Source organism: Astatotilapia calliptera, chromosome 23 (assembly GCF_964374335.1).
Source record: "Astatotilapia calliptera chromosome 23, fAstCal68.1, whole genome shotgun sequence".
NCBI lineage: Eukaryota > Metazoa > Chordata > Actinopteri > Cichliformes > Cichlidae > Astatotilapia > Astatotilapia calliptera.
In genome coordinates this window covers 33,244,199-33,266,001 of record NC_137443.1, presented here as the reverse complement: position 1 = coordinate 33,266,001, position 21,803 = coordinate 33,244,199, and the positions used below count along the sequence as shown (strand labels likewise).

Below are 21,803 nucleotides of genomic sequence, written 5' to 3'. Positions count from 1 at the left end.
TGAGGTATGCTAAATTACACAAACCTGACTAATATCATACAAAGTAACAGGTTATATGTTATTACTGATTTGTAAATATTATCATCTGGTTGTTACACTGTTTTATTGTTAACAATAACTCTAAAACGTGTAAATGATGGTCTTTAAAGTGGAGTGGTTTGTGTCCACATGAGGAGTTCCAGAGAGAGAGAGAGAGAGCTGAGAGGCTATAGCTGGGACACCAAGACAATTCTAAGAAAGGGGAGAAGAGAAACTGGTAAGTACAAAGAGTAATTTAGCATGACACTACAAGTCTGTATGCTAGCTGTTGATGAGGTAACGCAGAGCAGATATGCCAGTTATGTCAGCTCATGCTCCAGCAGTGCAGCTTGGAGGCCGTGTCTCACAGGGACAGTAAGCCTGTCACTCACACACATCAGCACACAACAGGGTGATGGGGGAGAGTGAGAAAAGGGATGGTAAATCACACTGGTGGGATCGCAAAAAAAATCTTATTATTAAGTTGTTTTTTCTCTTGAATCTTTGATTGATTGGTGCCTAAGATACATTTCCCAAAACAATTCATATATGCAGCAAAATACTACAGATAATTGGATACTACGGATACCTTTAACAGTGTCTAAACCAGAGTGGTCAAAATGTTCGGTACCGTCAGAATCACAAAGTGAATATTTCTCCATGGGAGACGTAACCTCTGCTTTTGTCAAATGCTGATTTCAGGGTTTTGCATTCTACTACTGGCATGAATTATCTGCAGAGGACCCAAGGGCAGAACAAAAAAAACAGATTCAAACAAAAAAAATGACCATTTATTTGGGTAAACAAAGTAGTACACTTTACAAAAAAGCAAAAAAATCAAAAATGAAAATCTTCCCATCACTGAACAGAACAAAGCATATGGACCATCTGTACTACAACTATGGAAATAAAGCATAGGCTGTGTACAATAATACACCGCTCACAAAAATGAAAGGAACACTTTTTAATCAGAGTATAGCATCAAGTCAGTTAAACTCCTGGGATCTTGGTTAGTTAGGTTGCAGATGGGGTTGTTAGTCAGTTTCAGCTGATTTGGTGAAATTAACAACAGGGTCAGTAGAGGAGCTAGGCTAGAGAATCTTTTCCCCTCGTAGTCTTTTATCTGACTGTTTTTCACTTGTTTTGCATTTGGCCAGGTTCTGTGTCACTACTGGTAACATGAAGCCATACCTGGACCCTACAGAGGTTGCACTGGCAATCCAATTCCAGATGGCTTGGTGTGTCTCCTAGTCCGGTGTCAATGCATGGAGGAGATTCCAGGAGACAGAAAGTTACCCCAGATGCTACCCAGTTACTAATCAGCAGGACCAGTATCTGCTCCTTTGTGGAACTGCCAGCGCTGCAAAATGACCTCCAGCAGGCCACTGGCATGAATGTCTTTCTCTAAACAATTAGAGACAGGTTTCATGGTGGTGGCCTGAGGGTCTGATATCCTGTAGTGGGACCCGTGTTCACTGCCTGGCACCATGGAGCTCAGTTGTCATTTGCCATAGAATAGCAGAGCTGACTGGCGCCTGGTGCTCTGTGCTTTTTGCAGATGAGAACACATTCCAACCATGAATACATGTGACCGATATGAAAGAGTCTGCAGAACTTGTGGAAAACATTTTGCTGCTGTTACATTCAGCTTGACAAGTTTGGTGGTGAAGGGATGTGCAGACCTTTTCCGGCTAGGCAATGGCACCCTGACTGTCATGAGGTGAAGGGTTTAAAATCCTTGGACCCACTGTCAGACCTGGTGCAGTGGGTCTTGGGTTCCTTCTGGTGCACGGCATTGCCCAGAGTATGCAGGCAGTTCTTGAAGGATCTGGAACTGATCTAGGAACTGATACTACTTACTGGTTCCCAAGCTTGTCTGAACTAAATCCATTAGAACACCTCTGGGATATTATGTCTCGGTCCATCTGATGCTGCCAGGTTGCCCCTCAGATTGTCCAGATCTGGAAGGAGTTCCCCAAGTACACCATACACCACAAACTAAACACACTCTCACTCACTGAAGCACAATTTGCACAATAATTAGATGCAGAACATTGACCACAGATGCCAAAAGTTGAAGCGATAGAAGCCAGAACCCACAAAAACAGAGAGAGACTTAAATTCAACACTAATATGTAGAAACAATATGTGAGACATGTCTGCTTTATATTTTGGTAATCATTGTAATATTGTGAAACAACCACTTGAGATTAAAGGTCCAAGTTCCAGTTCCTGCACCAGTTGTTTTCAATTTTTTTGATGTGGTGTGCTCTGAATGCCCAGTATTTTCTTCATTTGATTGCATGCATGATCAGATAAAACGATGTGGTTTGAAGCACATCAAAACACAGCTGTTTTGATGTGTTTGTGAGATTTTGCAAGAGTGTTTTTGTAAATGTAGGGTGGAAACTTTCAAGAGAAGCAATGGGCTGTGACCTGCCCAGCCTGTCCAGTCCTAAATGGATGGATTCAAAAAACGTTTCTTAGCAATTGCTGAAAATTGTAAATGACTGTTTTCAAACTCAATTTAGCTGGGGCATGGTGCATATTCTGCAGTATGCCTTTGCAGACACCAGGTGGCAAACAAGACAACACAATGAGTTTTTAGGGCTTCTTGCATGGTTCTGGGTTTTCAGTAAGTAGTCTCTGAAATGCTCATACATTGGACGTGGTGTAAATTGTCTGTAAGTGTGTGTCTGAATTTGTACACCCTATAAAAAGCACAAAAGAATTGTTTATGTTATAACCGTACTACTTTTTCTTACTTAGTCGGCTAAGAAAAGTTCGTAATAATTTTATTTTTTGATTTTAAGTGACACCCTCTAAGGCAGAGGTGTCAAACATAAGGTCTGGGAGTCCAAAGTTGGCCCGCAAAGACTCTAGTCTAGCCCACTGGATGGCTTTTCCAAAAATGTGATAAAGTGCATAAAATTTCAGACTTATTGCTGTATTTCCACAAGTTTTACAGCTGGTTCTACTGATAAAGATTACCATCACTACCATTGCCATTCATGTTGTCTGTACCTCAGACAACTGGACTTAGCACTATAAGCTTTATTTATTTCCTTGTTTTTAGCATTTTGCCTAATCGTACAGCCCATCCAAGAAGCAGATGTGGATTGTCAGGTGATCATACAGGTATATACTTAGAAACAAAGGGTGCAAAACCAAGAGTGCTAACTCCTTATTGTTCCATCTAATATCTCATCTCATTCAAATGTGGCTTCCAAAAAAACTGACAAAGAAAAAAACGAAGAAAAAAAAACGATCTATATACAATATATAGAAGTGTGAACCTAACATACTGAATCATTACCTGATGTGTCGGAATTTTATGTTTTCCTTTACATAACGATATTTCCATTACGAATAAATGCAGAAAAGTCACATATTTGTTAAGAAAACTTTACAAGAATTCAGGAAGTAAGTTAAAAGTTTCCCAGGGAAGTCCTCCAGATCCCCTCACTTAATGTGTCCTCCTCGAAAACCTCAAATTAAACCTACAAACTATTTAAGAAAACATGTTTCTCACTTTGTTTGTTTTTTTAAATGACACCACATGTCTTTTCAGTGTTGTGAAACAGATAGAGTTACATCCGGATTAAAAATGCTCTATTTGTCTTTTCTTTAATACGAGCCAGATGTTACCTCCAGCCCCGGCCTGCTGTCACTCACCCCGCCTTTGACCAATCACAGTGGGCATAAACTCCTCCTTCCCTCCCCGTGGAGTTTGCGGGGGCTCGGTGGAGAGGAGGAGTGAGTAAAGATCTCTTTCTGACTCCAGCTGTGCTTCTCTCCTGCTGCTCTCTCTCATAGCGCAGCGCTGCTCGATCACTCAGGCTGTGCAATGGAGAGATGGGCGATGCTGGCCGCGTGCGTGTTGCTGTGCTGCAGCTGCACTATGGTTACTGCCATCCAGAGGGCTGACATGTTTCCTTACGGCACTTTAAATGGAGATTCGGTGTTGAGAGAGGGCGACGATGAGACGTCCAAAGTGCTGTCCCTTCCCAGACCCTTGTACTTCTTCAACTCCCCTTTCTCCCAGCTATATGTAAGTACGACTTCATTACTATTCATTTGCACTCAGTCGAGGTTGTCTATTTTGTGAGCACCTAAAAAGATTCGCTGAAGTTCCCGCTTCACGTGTCTCAGGTGATATTTGCAGCTGTTGAATAATCTGCGCAGGAGAGTTGTGCTGCTGTTTCCCCTCTGCTAAATGGAGCGATTCATTCACGGCTGAATAAAAAAAAGAGATGGACAGCAGAGGAGATTGGGTTTATTATCATCTGTACTCTTTTTTTCATGAAGGACCAATGTTTGAATAGGATTTCAACAAACTGCGCTCCTAATATTTAAATCCAAATCTCTCAGCAACTTCACTTTTATATTCAGCAGATGTCAACAGATGCAAATAAATTAACTCTTTTTCTTTTACCATAACTGCTGTAGGAGCATCCGGTATAAGTAGAAGTGTTGCTCAGTCAAATGTACTTAATGCTTTAAAAGTAAAAGTAATTATTGCCCAGAGTGCCTCCTGTCAGAGCCTGCAAAGTAGCCATGCTGCAAAGTAGGAGTGAACCAATGGGTTCAAAGGAAAAAAGCCACTTAAAGCTTCTACTTAACTATTTTCTAACTGACTATTATTTGATAGCTTGCAGATCTGGGAAAATAACTCAAAATATAACCAAGAAATAAATGATGTTGTATTGTTCTTGTTTGAGATCAACAACGTTTCTTAGATCCAAAGAAAGTGGTAAACTGTTATTATCCTCACTTAAAACTTGAACTAAGTCTCAGCAATGCACTTCTACAACACCATGGGCTGGTATGTGATAAATAGAGATTATGTTGAACTGTGACTCATGCAAGCTATCCAAGGAGAATCAAAGATTTCAGGATAGATAGATAGATAGATAGATAGATAGATAGATAGATAGATAGATAGATAGATAGATAGATAGATAGATAGATAGATAGATAGATAGATAGATAGATAGATAGATAGATAGGTTTAAGTGGTAGCAACATTGCACTGATTAATACTGTCACATGTGAGAATGCTCATTATGCAACATGGCCACTTTAATAATCAGGAATACCAATATTAATGCTTTGATGTGTACATCACTTTAACACACAGCTGGGTGGGGCTTCTGTGCTCACAGTCAAAGGTTTGGGCTCTCAATGACCATATTAGGGATAGTCCCTCTGACTGATGTCATACAGAGCCAAGAGTAGAAAAAACTGATCTTTTGACTCACGGGGATCTATCTACAGCCTTGTAAAAATCTCCTTCTAAAATGTTGTGAAGTAGCATCAAATGGAAATATTGAATTGCTTGAGTACAGCTGTGGCTGCATGTGGTCAGAACTTTTCTAAATCTTGATCAGAAAAATTTGGGAGGGCACCCCGAGGTTGTTCCAGTGGTTTTTGAGGAAAATAGGGGTTCATTATGGAGTTCCACAGGGTTCAGTGCTAGGACCAATTCTGTTTACATTATACATGCTTCCCTTAGGCAGTATCATTAGAAGACATAGCATACATTTTCACTGCTATGCAGATGACACCCAGCTCTATCTGTCCATGAAGCCAGATAACACACACCAATTAGTTAAACTGCAGGAATGTCTTAAAGACATAAAGACCTGGATGGCCGCTAACTTTCTGCTTCTTAATTCAGATAAAACTGAGGTTATTGTACTCGGCCCTGAAAATCTTAGAAATATGGTATCTAATCAGATTCTTACTCTGGATGGCATTACCTTGGCCTCCAGTAACGCGGTGAGGAACCTTGGAGTCATTTTTGACCAGGACATGTCCTTCAACGCACATATTAAACAAATATGTAAGACTGCTTTCTTCCATTTGCGCAACATCTCTAAAATTAGAAATATCCTGTCTCAGAGTGACGCGGAAAAACTAGTTCATGCATTTATTACTTCCAGGCTGGACTACTGTAATTCATTATTATCAGGATGTCCAAAAAACTCACTGAAAAGCCTTCAGCTAATCCAAAATGCTGCAGCAAGAGTCCTGACAGGGACTAGAAAGAGAGAGCATATTTCTCCTGTTTTGGCTTCCCTTCATTGGCTTCCTGTTAAATCCAGAATTGAATTCAAAATCCTGCTCCTCACATACAAGGTCTTAAATAATCAGGCCCCATCTTATCTTAATGACCTTGTAGTACCATATCACCCTATTAGAGCGCTCCGCTCTCGCTCTGCAGGCCTACTTGTTGTTCCTAGAGTATTTAAAAGTAGAATGGGAGGGAGAGCCTTCAGTTTTCAGGCCCCTCTTCTGTGGAACCAGCTTCCAGTTTGGATTCGGGAGACAGACACTATCTCTACTTTTAAGATTAGGCTTAAAACTTTCCTTTTTTCTAAAGCATATAGTTAGGGCTGGACCAGGTGACCCTGAATCCTCCCTTTGTTATGCTGCAATAGATGTAGGCTGCCGGGGGATTCCCATGATGCATTGAGTTTTTCCTTTCCAGTCACCTTTCTCACTCACTATGTATTAATAGACCTCTCTGCATTGAATCATATCTGTTGTTAACCTCTGTCTCTCTTCCACAGCATGTCTTTATCCTGTCTTCCTTCTCTCACCCCAACCGGTCGCAGCAGATGGCCGCCCCTCCCTGAGCCTGGTTCTGCCGGAGGTTTCTTCCTGTTAAAAGGGAGTTTTTCCTTCCCACTGTCGCCAAAGTGCTTGCTCATAGGGGGTCATATGATTGTTGGGTTTTTCTCTGTATCTATGAAGCGCCTTGAGGCGACTTTTGTTGTGATTTGGCGCTATATAAATAAAATTGAATTGAATTGAATTATGTGGTTCCTGGAGTCCATGAAGGGGTTCTAGTGGTTTACAAGGGCGAATGGGATCATTAGGAGGTTTGTTGGGTTCGTGATAGTATTCCAAATATTCCAAACTAAAGCTTTCCCTCCCTTTAGGTGGCCACCAATGGGATCATATCAGCCCAGGACTTGCCAATGGAGAAGCAATACGTTGATGACGGATTCCCCACAGACTTCCCTGTGGTGGCTCCATTCCTGGCTGACATTGACACAAGCGGAGGGCGAGGACAGATTTACTACAGGGTGACTGAAATACCCAGTGTGCTCAACAGAGTCGCACAGGTGTGTAATGATTACAGTTTTAGTGTTGAAAACTCATAAGATGCTATAAAACACTAGAGAAAAAAATACCTGTTGAACTTTAATTAACTACAGATTTGGTTTGTCTCAATCCATCAGTTCAGTGTTTGTCTTTCATTCCCTTATTTCATGTGTCGTCCTTTCCCTTCCTCCCTCATTCGTTCATTCATCTCCTCGCCTAGGAAGTACACCGGGGGTTCCCAGATGCAAATTTCACACCCACACACGCTGTAGTGGCAACGTGGGAAAATGTCCCGGCATACGAAGAACAAACTCGACCCCCTAGCCCTCCAAACAAGGTAAGATGTTTTAAAGGAAGAGACACCAGTAGCTCCAGGGCCTCCCTGTATGGAGGAGTTCTGTTTTATCATCATGTAAACAGCCCACATACCCCACACTAGTATGTTTTGGTTCTTGTGTGACACTTAATCCCAAATTCCTGGCTGTTGTGCATGACTTGTAATCACCCTAAGGTTGGGGAGATTATTTGTAATCCCTCTTCCCCAAATTTGCCTCTTAACCTTTTTAAAGGGTCAAAGATCATCTTTAAGAGTCATCAAAGTGTCCCCCGCCCTCTTTATCCTCTCCAGTTCACACACCAGTAGACACAAACATGTATTGACCATTGTTGCCCTCCGCCACTAATGGTTTTCCTCGTGTTTCACTCTTTAAATCCTTTTTTGTCTTTCCGTTTTGTGTAATCTAGGATAATTGTGCCATTTTTTAAATGCTGTATTTGCCATTTAAAGTATTGGTCGCTGATAGTTCCTGTTTGCTGTGTAACCACGACCGTAATGACAGCTATCACTAAAGCATGATGATTCTCAGGAATGGTCAATATCAAATCAGTGGAGTCTAAGAATTCCTGCCTCTCGTGTGGGTGCAGAAGCAGTGCAGTCATAATGCAGCTCAGCAGTGACCCTTGCATGAGACCTTTCCTGCCACCTACATGCTCATGTCTTTTAAAGTGTAACAAAGTGTAGTGACACTAGCAGGGTTTAAATTATGGTGTATCCGTCAGACATTTGTATCGGTTTTCTTTCATATTAATGTCAATATTAATACTTTCTAAAATCTTGTCCAAGCAAATGATTCAGAACTTAAAGAGCTGTATTAAGAAGAGTTAACAGGAGAAGCATTGGTTGCTTTGTTACAGTCCAACTTTGGGAGAGACTCCAAGTAAAGCCAGACCTACTATTGATCAAACAAACAGCTCCTTGATGTTCTTGGTGTGCAGAATTTGGGGTGAAGAGGAATAAAGGGAGTGGTAGGTTTAAGGAAAAACACCAGGGGATCTTTCTTTCTGTCAGCCCTCCTCGTCTCTGTTTGTTCTTTTTGTTGCTCTCACGGTCTGCTTTCTTTTGGGCTTGTTTCTTCCTCCTTGAATGTTTAAAAAATTATCATAGAGTAGTCTAATGGCTACTGCAACATTAACCCTCTTAACTGCTTTCTCTGGAACTGATCGGGATTTACAAGCCCCCAAGTGGACAAGGGCTTTTTCTCCGAGCCCCAAAATTGGAATTTTGTCTTAGCTCAGTTCTTGACAACATGCTAATTAGAGGATGGAGCGTACCTCCTAAAGTACAAGAAGTGACGTGTTTTGCTATTTAAGCGCTCCGTGCTGCTCATCAGATTGGAGCGCTCTCTTAGTTGCTTGAGTGGGTCTCTCTTTAGACTGATAGCATCTTCCTTTGAAGTGATTAGCCAGAGGTGCTGGGTGGTGTGTGTTGAGGGCAGATTGGTTTGTGTGTGACCTGAAGTGTGTGATTGTTGGGGTGGGTACTGGGGGGTGTTGGGATGCTGTTTCAGGGGGAGGGGGCAGAATGTGTGGCGTCTGGAGATGAAATAACAGGAAAACAGAAGACAGAGAATTCAAGCGAAAGAGTGAAGGCTCACACTTCTAATAAGCTGAGCTGTGTTTTCGATGAAATTAGCCTTAGAGATGCTATTATCAAAATTGGACAGAAATTGCTTGACTTAAAATACACACCCATACATCAACTAGCAGGGTGCTCTGTTAGCTAATTACCGCAGTCATTTCGCTAAAGACTGCTTTCAGTGTTTAGATCTTTTAAGAAGTGTTGACTTTACTTTGAGCGATTATCAGTAACACTAAGCAGCCCGAAGTTGGAAAAATATCTCATCCAAAGAAGCACTAGAGTTATCTTGATGTTAAAAGAGCAGGTTGACATTTCACACATACTCACTGTCTTGTCACGAATTAGATAAAAAAGATGACTATCTTAGCTTAACGCAGAGGCCAGATGAAAGGTAAACAGCTAGCCAGGCTCTGCAAGTTACAACAGCTACAGATTCACAAGCTAACTAATTGCATGTTATAACTTGCTTGTTCATCAAAGCAAAACTTGATAACTTCAGTTCCTTGTGTCCTACTGTCATGTTTCATAGCATAAAGGCAAACAATCAGAAACGCCTGTGTGTCCCTTGAAGTGAGCATTCTCTCTGAGGTGATAAGTGGAGGCAAACCGCAGGTTTATCAGTTCATCTGTCAGATGTCTCTATTTATATTTAATATTAATATATTGTAGGGGTGGGGAAAATGTTGTAATACCGTATAGTATTGCAGTACTTTGCTTGGGGGTATTATATCAATATAGGAACACCAAATATCAATATTTTATCAAATACATTTAAAAAACTCTGGGAATACTACAAGCAAAGTGGCTCATCTCATGCACCACCATCCTGAGATAACGTTAGCCAAGCAAACTTACATTAAATCATCTATATTAAAAAAAAAACAAAAAAACAACAACAAACATTCGACACTGGACACACTCTAATTCAGAGCAAGCTAAGTGCCCGGTCATGCGATTGAAAATAGGACAACAGTCTTTGGACAGACTGCAATTACTCTCAGAGAGAGTCAAAGTTTTGCACATAACTTCTGTCTAATGTATAAATGCAGCAAAAATTTTCTGGCACAACTTCATCTGCTTCCAAGGTGCATGGAGAGGATCAATGAGTTTTTATGAACTACACCTCCTTTTTTTTTATCAGTTAAATTACTCTCACATGAGTAATGTTTATTCAATTAATCTTATTATTTTAGCCAAAGAAGAAGTAACGTTTTAGACATCTCATCTTAAGTCTACAATTTAAGTCTAAATTTTAGAGATTTTACATTTTAGAGACATAATTTTTTTTTTAAACCTGTGTGTATATAGCATCCACCTTTTGCATTTCATGCATGTGTTATTTTCAGACATATGGGGGTTATGCAGAATTAATAGGCAAGTTGTATTTTTGAGGAATAATTTTATTATTGAACAACAACCATGTTCTCAATCAACCCAAAAAACTCATTAATATCAAAGCTGAATGTTTTTGGAAGTAGTTTTTAGTTAGTTTTTAGTTTTAGCTATTTTAGGGTGATATCTGTGTGTGCAGGTGACTATTACTGTGCATAATTATTAGGCAACTTAACAAAAAACAAATATATACCCATTTCAATTATTTATTTTTACCAGTGAAACCAATATAACATCTCCACATACACAAATATACATTTCTGACATTCAAAAACAAAACAAAAACAAATCAGCGACCAATATAGTCACCTTTCTTTGCAAGGACACTCAAAAGCCTGCCATCCATGGATTCTGTTAGTGTTTTGATCTGTTCACCATCAACATTGCATGCAGCAGCAACCACAGCCTCCCAGACACTGTTCAGAGAGGTGTACTGTTTTCCCTCCTTGTAAATCTCACATTTGATGATGGACCACAGGTTCTCAATGGGGTTCAGATCAGGTGAACAAGGAGGCCATGTCATTAGTTTTTCTTCTTTTATACCCTTTCTTGCCAGCCACGCTGTGGAGTACTTGGACGCGTGTGTAGAGGCTAAGCCTACGCTTGAAGCCACTGAGGTGGTCGTTAACGGGGATGACGCGATGTCACTGGTATGCATGAATTAAGTTCACAGTCCAATAAATCCAGCAGTATGTATCTTGTCCTTTTTGGTCTTTATTCCGTATCGACATAGCATAACAGCACAACGGTCACAAACTGTTTGCCTTCTCAATGACACACCTGACGCCGATTACGTGCGTCTACCTTAAATACCTTTACATTACATAATCAAAACAAAAAGGTGACCTCTAGTGACCACATAAGGTATTAACCCAAGAATGGCTCCTACACCGTGTGATGGAGCATTGTCCTGCATGAAAATCATGTTTTTCTTGAAGGATGCAGACTTCTTCCTGTACCACTGCTTGAAGAAGGTGTCTTCCAGAAACTGGCAGTAGGACTGGGAGTTGAGCTTGACTCCATCCTCAACCCGAAAAGGCCCCACAAGCTCATCTTTGATGATACCAGCCCAAACCAGTACTCCACCTCCACCTTGCTGCCGTCTGAGTCGGACTGGAGCTCTCTGCCCTTTACCAATCCAGCCACGGGCCCATCCATCTGGCCCATCAAGACTCACTCTCATTTCATCAGTCCATAAAACCTTAGAAAAACCAGTCTTGAGATATTTCTTGGCCCAGTCTTGACGTTTCAGCTTGTGTGTCTTGTTCAGTGGTGGTCGTCTTTCAGCCTTTCTTACCTTGGCCATGTCTCTGAGTATTGCACACCTTGTGCTTTTGGGCACTCCAGTGATGCTGCAGCTCTGAAATATGGCCAAACTGGTGGCAAGTGGCATCTTGGCAGCTGCACGCTTGACTTTTCTCAGTTCATGGGCAGTTATTTTGCGCCTTGGTTTTTCCACACGCTTCTTGCGACCCTGTTGACTATTTTGAATGAAACGCTTGATTGTTCGATGATCACGCTTCAGAAGCTTTGCAATTTTGAGACTGCTGCATCCCTCTGCAAGATATCTCACTATTTTTGACTTTTCTGAGCCTGTCAAGTCCTTCTTTTGACCCATTTTGCCAAAGGAAAGGACGTTGCCTAATACTTATGCACACCTGATATAGGGTGTTGATGTCATTAGACCACACCCCTTCTCATTACAGCGATGCACATCCCCTAATATGCTTAATTGGTAGTAGGCTTTCGAGCCTATACAGCTTGGAGTAAGACAACATGCATGAAGAGGATGATGTGGACAAAATACTCATTTGCCCAATAATTCTGCACTCCCTGTAGATGATGATCTCATTTTCATATTCCTACAGAACAGGTGGTTTGCTGACAGAAAATGTAATAGTTAAATGTGAAGTTCTGTCTACGTAAACAGCTACAGATATGTCATTTTCAATGATTTATCCCTGTTAATTGCTGGATTATCAGAAACAGATTGCACATAATTGAGAACCTGACCCCATTTAATTGCAGACTGTCTGCAGACTGACTCCATCCTATGGCAACATTTGGCCAAGTTTATTGACAGCGTTGGTATGCTTGTCAATCTGAATTTGCAGCAAAAAATAAGTGAGGTAACTTTATCTTGTTATATAAGATAGATACTGACAAAGTTTAACTTTGAAGACATAATTTATGGTTAACAAAAGGTGATAAATCTTAATTTATATATTATTACAGTACTTAATATATTGCAAAATATTAAAAAATTGATTCTGTTTTTCACAGGTTTTGGAGTGCCTTAAACCTGTGCTCTTGCTAATGATTGGCATGAGGGGAATCATTTGGTCATAAAAACAAAATCTAGGTGTATAATAGAAGTCAGTAGCAAAATGATTCTCGGCTCCCCTGACCTATTATCTCATTACCTGATGAATTTATGATGATGTGATTGTCCAGTGTCCCTCTGTTTCTAAGCTAGATCCGTCTCTCACCCATACGGAGGATGGCAATAATGCTCAACAGCTGGACTTACAAACCAATAAGTGCCATCCATCATTTTGTATAGTTATATATGGTTTTACTCAGCTTCAGTTCAAGATGTAGTTCACAAGCATTATGTAGATAACTCAGATAGTGCGTGATGCCATATGTAACATGACTGTCTTTCAAAGTGACAACACAGTCATTTCTTAGCAATCGTCCTGGCCTTTTAAGAGGAAACATGAAGAAGATTTGATCTTAGAATATATCTTTGCATGTTTTCTGGTTTTACAAATCTGTCCTCTGCATTTGCTATATGTGGAAAAAGAAAGGTATTGCCAGCTGAACTGTCTTGTTACTGTACCACAATAGGAGGTGCTGTTGCCATCGGTGTTATTTGTTATTTCTGGTGGCTCCTTGCAGTGGCATCCCCCTGAAATATGTTCATCCCGGTCCAAAGCAGACTGACTGAACTTCAAGTTTTAGAAGATGTTACTCTGCTTTTACGCCCTGAGAAAGATTTTGCTTATTAGTGGACAAAAAGTAAGGGGAAAAATGAGTTTGCCTTAGTGTACTGCTCTGTGATGTCCAAAAAATGACTCATGATGACTTGGGACATCGCTTTAGTAATTATAAGTACACATTCATAGCTGTCTGGTTTGTAGTTACGTAATAGATTCATGTTCGCAAACCTTTGAGGATCTAAGAAAAGCAGCTATGGTTAACCACCATTTGCTCTTGATTTTAAAAAAAGCTTTTGAAAAGCTTTCAAAAGCCCCAAAGCTGGACAGATTTTTTTCAGCTATAAACAGCTGAAGGTAAAAAAAAAAAAAAAAGTCACAAAAAAATAAAATTAGTGTAGAGATTTTCATATGACAACAGTAAGATACTGACAGGAGTGTTGGGCTGTAGTCAGTATGTGTGTATGTGTGTGTGCCAGTTCCCACGCTGCAGGCAGTTCCGTTTGTAGCACTCTGGTGAGGCTGGCAACTGGGCTGCAGCTGCTGTCTGCCTCACTTTGCCTGCTTGGAGCTGTGCGGCCGACGAGATAAAACACCAGCAACTAACAAACAAGTGAAGTCCATTTATCCCGAACTCGTTTCCCTGGGATGTTCCAGGCAAAGCAGACTGGGTTCCAGCTTTAAATATCTGTGACATGATTCAGAACATCCGCTACAGTGTGTTGAGTCATTTATTTAAAAGCCAGATGAGACGGAAAATCAACGAAACTGTTTTCAGTTTAATTTATGTGAGGTAAAGTAGACTCAACTATCTCAAGGCAGTAAACCACACTACTAATAAATAAGTAAATAGTAAACAATCCCAAAGTAAGATAAACTATGTTGAGTAAACTGAGAGAGTCCTAAAATTAATTCTACACAACAGTTTGATATATGTTTGCGGCTGCTGTCGTTTATTCAAAGCCTTGTTAACGTAGTGTCAAGAAAAGAGTGTATATAAAAGATGGATACAGCCAGTGTGTTTACACAGCCCTGTGGATTCATGAATTCTAAGTTTGTAGTTTGGTAATCAGTCTTGACCATGCATGACCATATTTGTATGAGATGTTGTCATACACGTAGTTTAGTGTAATGTTGTATGGCATGCTAATTTTGGCAAGAAATATCCTAGAAAGCAAAGTTAACTTAGTGGAAAAACTGAGGAAGCAACTCACTAAAGTGATTTTTAGTACAACTGAATGCTGAAAGCGATGACATTTTAAAGTGGCCGTTTAACAACATTAAACATGAATAGATTTTGATAGGGTGAGTGATATGAATATTATCATATCAGATAGTTTTTAGAAATAGGGAAACAGTTTTTGTACCAGGCTGTAAGAAAATAAGTTAGGCGTTTGGATTGACTCCTTTTAGCTTCTTTTTCATTGCTACTTGGCATCAGCTAAGCAAACTTTTGCAAAAATAACTTCTTGGCTGTAAATAATTGGATCTATATTGCAGTATATGTAAAATGTTGTTTAGATTAGGGCTGATGAGGAATATTTCTTGCTTACATGATCTGTGTATACAGAATAAAGCTTATTAAATAGTATTATAGTATCAAGTCTGTATGCTAAGCAAAGCTAATCATAGCTAACTATCTAAGCTAGTTCTAGCTTCATATTTAGAGTGCAAACTTAAAAGTGATATCAATATTTTAATTTTAATTCTATTCCTTTAAAAGTAAAACACCAAAAGAAGGGAGATTGTTATGAATCATCATCATATGCAATCACATAAATCATTGGGCCACTCAAAATGCAACAAATGACACTTCATAGGCTGCCATTGAGAGACAAAAATGATGAAGAAAACAAAACTTGACACAGGTTTCAGTCTTCTTTCTCTTCTGTTTTGTCCTGTTTGTTGTACCTGGTCTCATTCCCTCTTCTTTTTACCTTCTCTGTCTCCTCAGTCCCGATTTGTCATAGCGAACAGCCGCCTCTCTCTGAGCCTGGTTCTGCAGGTGGTTGCTTAATGTTAAAGGGGAGTTCTTCCTTCCCACCATCGTGATCACCTGATATGTTGGGCGTATCTCTTGAATATTGTAGGCTTGTTTCCTTACAGTGCAGTAAAAATCACTTTGTGACAGCGGTTGTAGAGAACTGGTCCCATGATAATAAAACATAATTGACTTTAATGTGATTTATACACAGGTCTAAAAGGCAAGTTCATGTAAGTGCTTATCACCTTTCTAAATAAACTTCCGGTATTTTTCTTTAGAGGTGTTTTCAGACTCTCTCACCCCCTGCTGTGAAGCAGACAGGCCTAGCAGATGGATGATGTTTCCACCTAAACCTTAAAACAGTCAGCATGGCCCCCAAAAGAAACATTTGTTGGTCCCAGAGACAATTAAACGTCTGTGCCTGCGTCTGCTTGCAGCAAAGAGTGTGAGGAAACGCTTTAAAAAGGTGTGACACAACGCCTGTAGGGAGTCTGAGTGTTGTATATGTGTGTGTGTGTGTGTGTGTGTGTGTGTGTGTGTGTGTGTGTGTGTGTGTGTGTGTGTGTGTGTGTGGGGAGCGGGGGACCTCTCACATGCATACTGAGCTACAGAGTCTAAACGTCTTTGATGTGTGTTGGCTGCAATTTGTTGTTCTCCAGCTGTGAGACTTCTTTACACACTTGGGGAGACAGACAAACACATGAGTACAAAGACAGAGACGGGATGGGGACCAGCACAGAGGACCTTACAGGACTGAGGCTACGTCCACACTAGCCTGGATAGATTTGAAAACGGTGTTTTCACAGAGTTGTGCATCCACATTGAAACGCCCGAAAACGCTTACATTCCAGTACTGCGCATGCGTGAAACGCAAGGAGATTCAACCTGCCTCATTTCTGTCTGCCGTTTATTTACTTTCCGGTTCTTTGAAACATCGCGGCAAAATGTTGAGGAAAAGTTTTTTAAATGGACTAACAATGACGTGGAGTTGCTGCTGTGAGTAACACAAAAGTACAAAGTTGCAAAAGCGAGTGAGAGTTAAAGAATTTGAAGAAAAGCTATCTGAAGCATGTACAAACTGATATTAATCTTTAATATCGCTGTCAAAATTGAGAGTAAACAAAACAACTGCTGTACAATGCCCTCCGCTATCTTAGTTTAATTGGTCACATGACTGCATCATATGACTAATATGCATCATCGTTTTCTAAAGTCTCCGTTTTCACTGTCCACACTGCATTTGAAGCACCGTCTTCAAATGTATGCGTTTTCGAGAGCGTTTTCAAAACGCTGTGTTTTCCTCCGTCTCAGTGTGGACGGGAGGCCAAAACTGGGAGAAAACGATGCGTTTTCAAACGAAAACGCATTAGTTCAGCATTTTATGAATGGATTTATTTGTTGTGAAAATGAGATCATCATCTATACCCCCCCCCCCATGTCCATCACCACACTCTATCTCTACAGGCTGGAACAGGCTGGTGTTTGCTCGAACACTTGGGAAAGATTAAATATTCTCAGCTACTTTCAGTTGCTCCCCAAAGTCGTGTTTTAACTTCTTTTATCTGTGTTTTTAGCAACACTTATAGTTCAGGAGTAAATCACATCGACTTGAGGGGTTATTAGGTTTCATACGGTTGTAGTTTACAACAATATTTCAGTGGATAGTACCTATCAAAGTAACATCCACATGGATGTCAGGCCCAAGCTTTCCTAGCACTCACCTTATCGTAAAGACATGATCAGCGTTACTCACCTTACCTGTCACTGTTTTTAATGTTGTGGCTGATTGGTGTATGTTACATGTAGACAGAGAAAAAACAAACAAACTTCCTTTTGCTTTTCTCAACTTAACCTTACATTTTGGTTGATCTGATATCCTCATATTGGTGTTGTTCCCAGATCATCATACTAAATGTTGTTCCAGGATCAACATTGCAAGTGACCAATCAGAATGTTGTGACGTCATACTTTTGCAACTTCGGGAAAAACCGGCGTAAAACAAAAAACTGTACTAAAGCTGCGTGAAACCGCCTCTGTCCGCCGATCAACGGACCCTGACCCTAACCGTAACCCTTTAATAAACGGTAAGCAGAATTGATATTGTCCTTGCAACATTGGAATTTCATAAATGCACGAATGGCTTGGCGCGCAAAAGAATAACGTCACAACAATGCGATTGGTCACTTGCAATGTTGAACCTGGAACAACATTTTCATGATGGTCTGGGAACAACACCAACACGAGGATATCAGATCATCCTTACAATTTTAGTGCTCCTTTTGCTTCTCGCTGTGTCCTTCATTTCTCCTCCTCCTGCTCCCAAGAAAGCAGCAACAAAAACAGGAGAGACATCTAGTTGGAGTATCAGAATCCCCCCCCCCTTCCCCCCCAAAAAAAGGTACACATCACGTCATGTTGCTCCAGCGTCTTCTCCTCCTTCCCTGAAAACACAAGCCCCCCTCCTCACTAACTGCGCAGAGCCCAGAGGCTCCGAAATCCCTCCCGCCCACAAACAGCAAGAGCATTTAAAGATGTTGATGTAAACAAGGTGGGGGACACACACATGCATTCACATGAGATTAATATAGGTGGAGGAACATCTGTAGGTGTGTGTGTGTGTGTGTGTGTGTGTGTGTGTGTGTGTGTGTGTGTGTGTGTGTGTGTGCCCTCCATGGCCCCTGGCTAACACATTGTAGCTGGTCTCTGGTTTGCATGTTGTAAAGTCATCCTGAAAGATGTTGAGACACACAGGAAGACAGCTGTGGAGATCAACATCTGGGCTGGGGGCTGAGAGTATGAGGTGTGTGTATATCTGTTGCTTTCTTTTTATGTGTGAGTCTACGGATAATTGGATTTTGTTCCAAAGGAAAACAACATGGGATCACTCACAGTGTCTCCTTCATTCACTAAATCTGTGTTTGTTCAACTGTGGTTGAGCAGTGGGCTTGGCCTCCCCCATACGTGTAGGAGATAAGTTCTTCAAGTCACAGTCTCCCGTGTAAATGGAATTCCCTCATTCGTCAGTCCATGCAGACTTCATTCAATTCAGCTTAGTTTGTGTAAAGTGAGATGAGATGAGATGAGATTAAGTAGTCGTTTTGGTGACCGCAAGGCGTGGGGGGTGTGAAAGGTGAGAAGTCTAAACATGGGACCCAGCAGATGAGAGAAGAAGGGCAGGCTACACAGGGAGGAGGAGAGGGTAGGTGCAGGAGAGGTGTGAAGTTTAAACATGAGGAGTAAGTGTAAAAATAATGAATAATCGGAGGGAGGTTAAGCTGAGCAGGACACACTGGAGGTGATTTTATAGATGTGTAAAAACTGGATTCAACACTATGTTAATCAGAAAAACATAAATATGTAGTGTAGTTTGCTTCCAGTGAGCCAGACTTTCTCATTTTATTTTTAATTTTTGGGTTAAGTAACTTAACCTGCAAATAGTTCAAGCATAAAAAAGGGAAAGGGGAAAACAAGGCTCAAGCGATGAACTGATTTAAACTGTACTTTAGATACTTTCTTATCAGTAGCCTTTCACAAAAACTTTTGTTTCCATTTATTTAGTTCAATCGATGAAAGATTGCAAATATAGAACAGTCTCACAGGCATACAATACAATAGAATACAACAGTGAAGTTTATAACCATCTGTAAACACGTTGGAGGTTTTGTCATGGTTAGGAGCTGCATGTCAGCCAATGGCGTTGGGGACCTTGTCATATCTGTTTAGATGTTCCAGATTTGATCCACCTGGAAAGTGTTTGATTGACGCCACACAAGCCCCTTTTCCATTAGTAGCTACTCAGATCGGTTTGACATGGATCGACTGGTTTTCCATTACAATTTAGTACCTCTTGATGGACGTGGTTGTCGTCATAGCAACGCGTCTGAGTGTACCACAATGTAATCAATATGCAACACAAAACCAACAATAAAAGTGGACTTCGAGGCAAGATTATACCTGCTGCTCGGGGTAACACGGCGTTGTTCAGCCTTGTTGCTAGGTTTCAAAAATGTGGTTTTGATTTTCCTGAACGACACGCTCTCATGACTCATGGAATGACACCACAGACTAGCCAATCGGTGGCATGCAGTGTGATGATGTCACATTTTAGTACCTGCTCAGATCACTTGGAACCCTGGCTGAGCAGGTTAGGGTTATTTTTTCTTGCTGCCCATGTTGTAATCCGCTTTTGCCTCCACAGGTCAATACGTTCCAGGCTGTTATTGGTTATGATGAGACAGACTCATATGTCCTCTTCCTCTACCCTGAAGGCGGTCTGAACTTCTTTGGCACACTGCCTAAGGTAAGCAAACAAGAGTTAAGTCATCACTGTTACAGCTGTAGGGCAAAATGTACACGAGCAAAATGAACCATTGTATTTATATCACTATTTTTATCACTTCACATAGCCACTGCTGCTTTAGGTGCATAAAGGGGTCAACATAACACCTGACCAGGGTTATGTTAGTATCTGTGTGCACGTTTTGGTTGCTCAGATTTTACATATTATTTTGTTCCTTAATGACTATTGAATTATTCTATATAGTTCCTAATTTTTGTTATTGTTAGTATTTGTTGCTAAATATTTGACAAATTATTTTATTTTATTTTATTTTATTTTATTTGAGAACATGGTTATTATGTTGTTCTGTTTTTTTTTTTTGTTTTTTTTTTTTAATTTTTCTAGGAGTCATATAATGTTGAGATAGAGCTTCCAGCAAGAGTTGGCTTCAGCAGAGGAGAAATTCCAAATATATTAACTTCCCGAAATGAAGGCCCTTACTACAGTGTCACCAGTAATGAGCAGAGTGTTAAAAACCTCTACCAGTAAGTAAAAAAGGTTAAACCATAAATTTCTTTGCAGCCAACAGTTTAACCTTAGAATTAGATGTACGCAAATAATGACTTGTTCTATGATCAGAATCGAAACAAGTAACAAGATGCATGCACACACAGTAATCGCTAAAACAAATACTGGTAAATAAATGTGTATGTAGTAAGAGCTTGCTAATGACAGTGCATGTATAGCACAATAAGGGGCAGATAGCTAATAATTACAGGTTGTAAATGTCAAGCTAAAATTAGTGACTCAAAAAAAGATGTTCACATTCATTGTTATGTGCCTTGCCTTATGTCCTTTGTTGAACCTTTTCTTCAAATGCTGTTGCAGGAGAAGCTTAGGACATTTATAACAACAGAAAATGTTTTTTTGTGGTGCACATAATTATTTACATCCTTCTGTGAATGTCTGATTTCTTCTGCTCTAGGTTTGGTAACAGTGGAATTCCAGGCCTTTGGCTTTTCCACACTGGAAACCGTTATTCCTTTGACAACATTGTACCTGCATCCATTAAAGGTCCTGTTTCTACTCCACCAACTGTAGGATATGACTCCCATATGGTAATTTTGTTATTTGCTTGATTTAGCTTTTGGAAGATAACAATATATCTTCTTGAAATATACTGTAGTGCATCAAAAATCTACATTTTCTGCCTTATTTGCTTGCTTATTATGCACCAGTCTACTGCTTTGTACAGTGTTGTCGGCCACAATTTTTTCTCCCCAAATGACCTCTAACAAGAAAGCCTAATTTCTGCTATTGAGTACATCAGAAATTTCAACTTTCATAAATCATTCCAGATTATGCTAAATTGCAAAAGGCTTAGCCATGTCTTTAGTAAAACCTCTGTAACTTTGTGAAAAACAGAAAAGTTTGCTTTTCAATTTCTACTATAGAAATTTCATTTTTTTATGACTACAGTTAAAAACAAAACAATTAAAAAACAATTTAAAAAAAACAAATAACACAAAACTGGAAGTCAGAGCAATGAGCTACCAGAACTTTTACTTTAATTTTATTTCTTACAATTTAAGTCCAAAGAGCCGTGCTGACAGATTTCTGTTATTGGCACATGTAGAAAAACAGTTAAATATGTAACTTCTTTACAGAATGGGGAGTTTCAGTCGTCCGGACCGCTTAAGATCAAAGTGGGTTGCACGTAGCCCGCCATGTAAAATGAGTTTGACACACCTGCTGTAGAGCATCTCTGCCATCATGGGCTTCCCAACACACACAGTCAGACACAACGTTCTTGCTATGCTGCTTTCTTTATTCATTCAGTGTTATCTCTAACGCTTTTTTAACAGTGACATGTCCACTCAATTTTATCAGCTCTAGTAGCTCTTCTGGCTGCTAGTCCAAGTGATTGCTATACACACCTTGGTCCCAGCGAGCTACTGCATAAATAGAAGAGACATAATGAGACAATTGCTGACAGCTGTGCCAGCCAGCCCAAAGAGCCCTCTGCTCCAGCTCTCCCGGCGCTGAGCCAAAACCACACCCCGCCACCAAATACCCCAATCGCCCAACCTGGGATGCGGAGCCTAAACTTCCTTTGCCCACAGAAGAGGAAATCAGCCACAACCATCTATACCTCAAGCC

The 21,803-nt window shown here is 40.4% G+C and overlaps 1 protein-coding gene across 1 annotated transcript in view; it reads left to right on the top strand.

The window, feature by feature from the left end:
* The first annotated feature begins 3,748 nt into the window (after positions 1 to 3,748).
* Positions 3,749 to 21,803, top strand: part of nid2a (nidogen 2a (osteonidogen)) — a 56,391-nt gene continuing 38,336 nt past the window's right edge. Inside the window, exons 1-6 of the mRNA XM_080297473.1 lie at positions 3,749 to 4,069; positions 6,966 to 7,151; positions 7,352 to 7,468; positions 19,563 to 19,664; positions 20,049 to 20,188; positions 20,629 to 20,761. Coding sequence (XP_080153599.1) covers positions 3,866 to 4,069; positions 6,966 to 7,151; positions 7,352 to 7,468; positions 19,563 to 19,664; positions 20,049 to 20,188; positions 20,629 to 20,761 — 882 coding nt within the window. The 5' untranslated portion in view covers positions 3,749 to 3,865. The remainder of the gene's footprint in view (positions 4,070 to 6,965; positions 7,152 to 7,351; positions 7,469 to 19,562; positions 19,665 to 20,048; positions 20,189 to 20,628; positions 20,762 to 21,803) is intronic.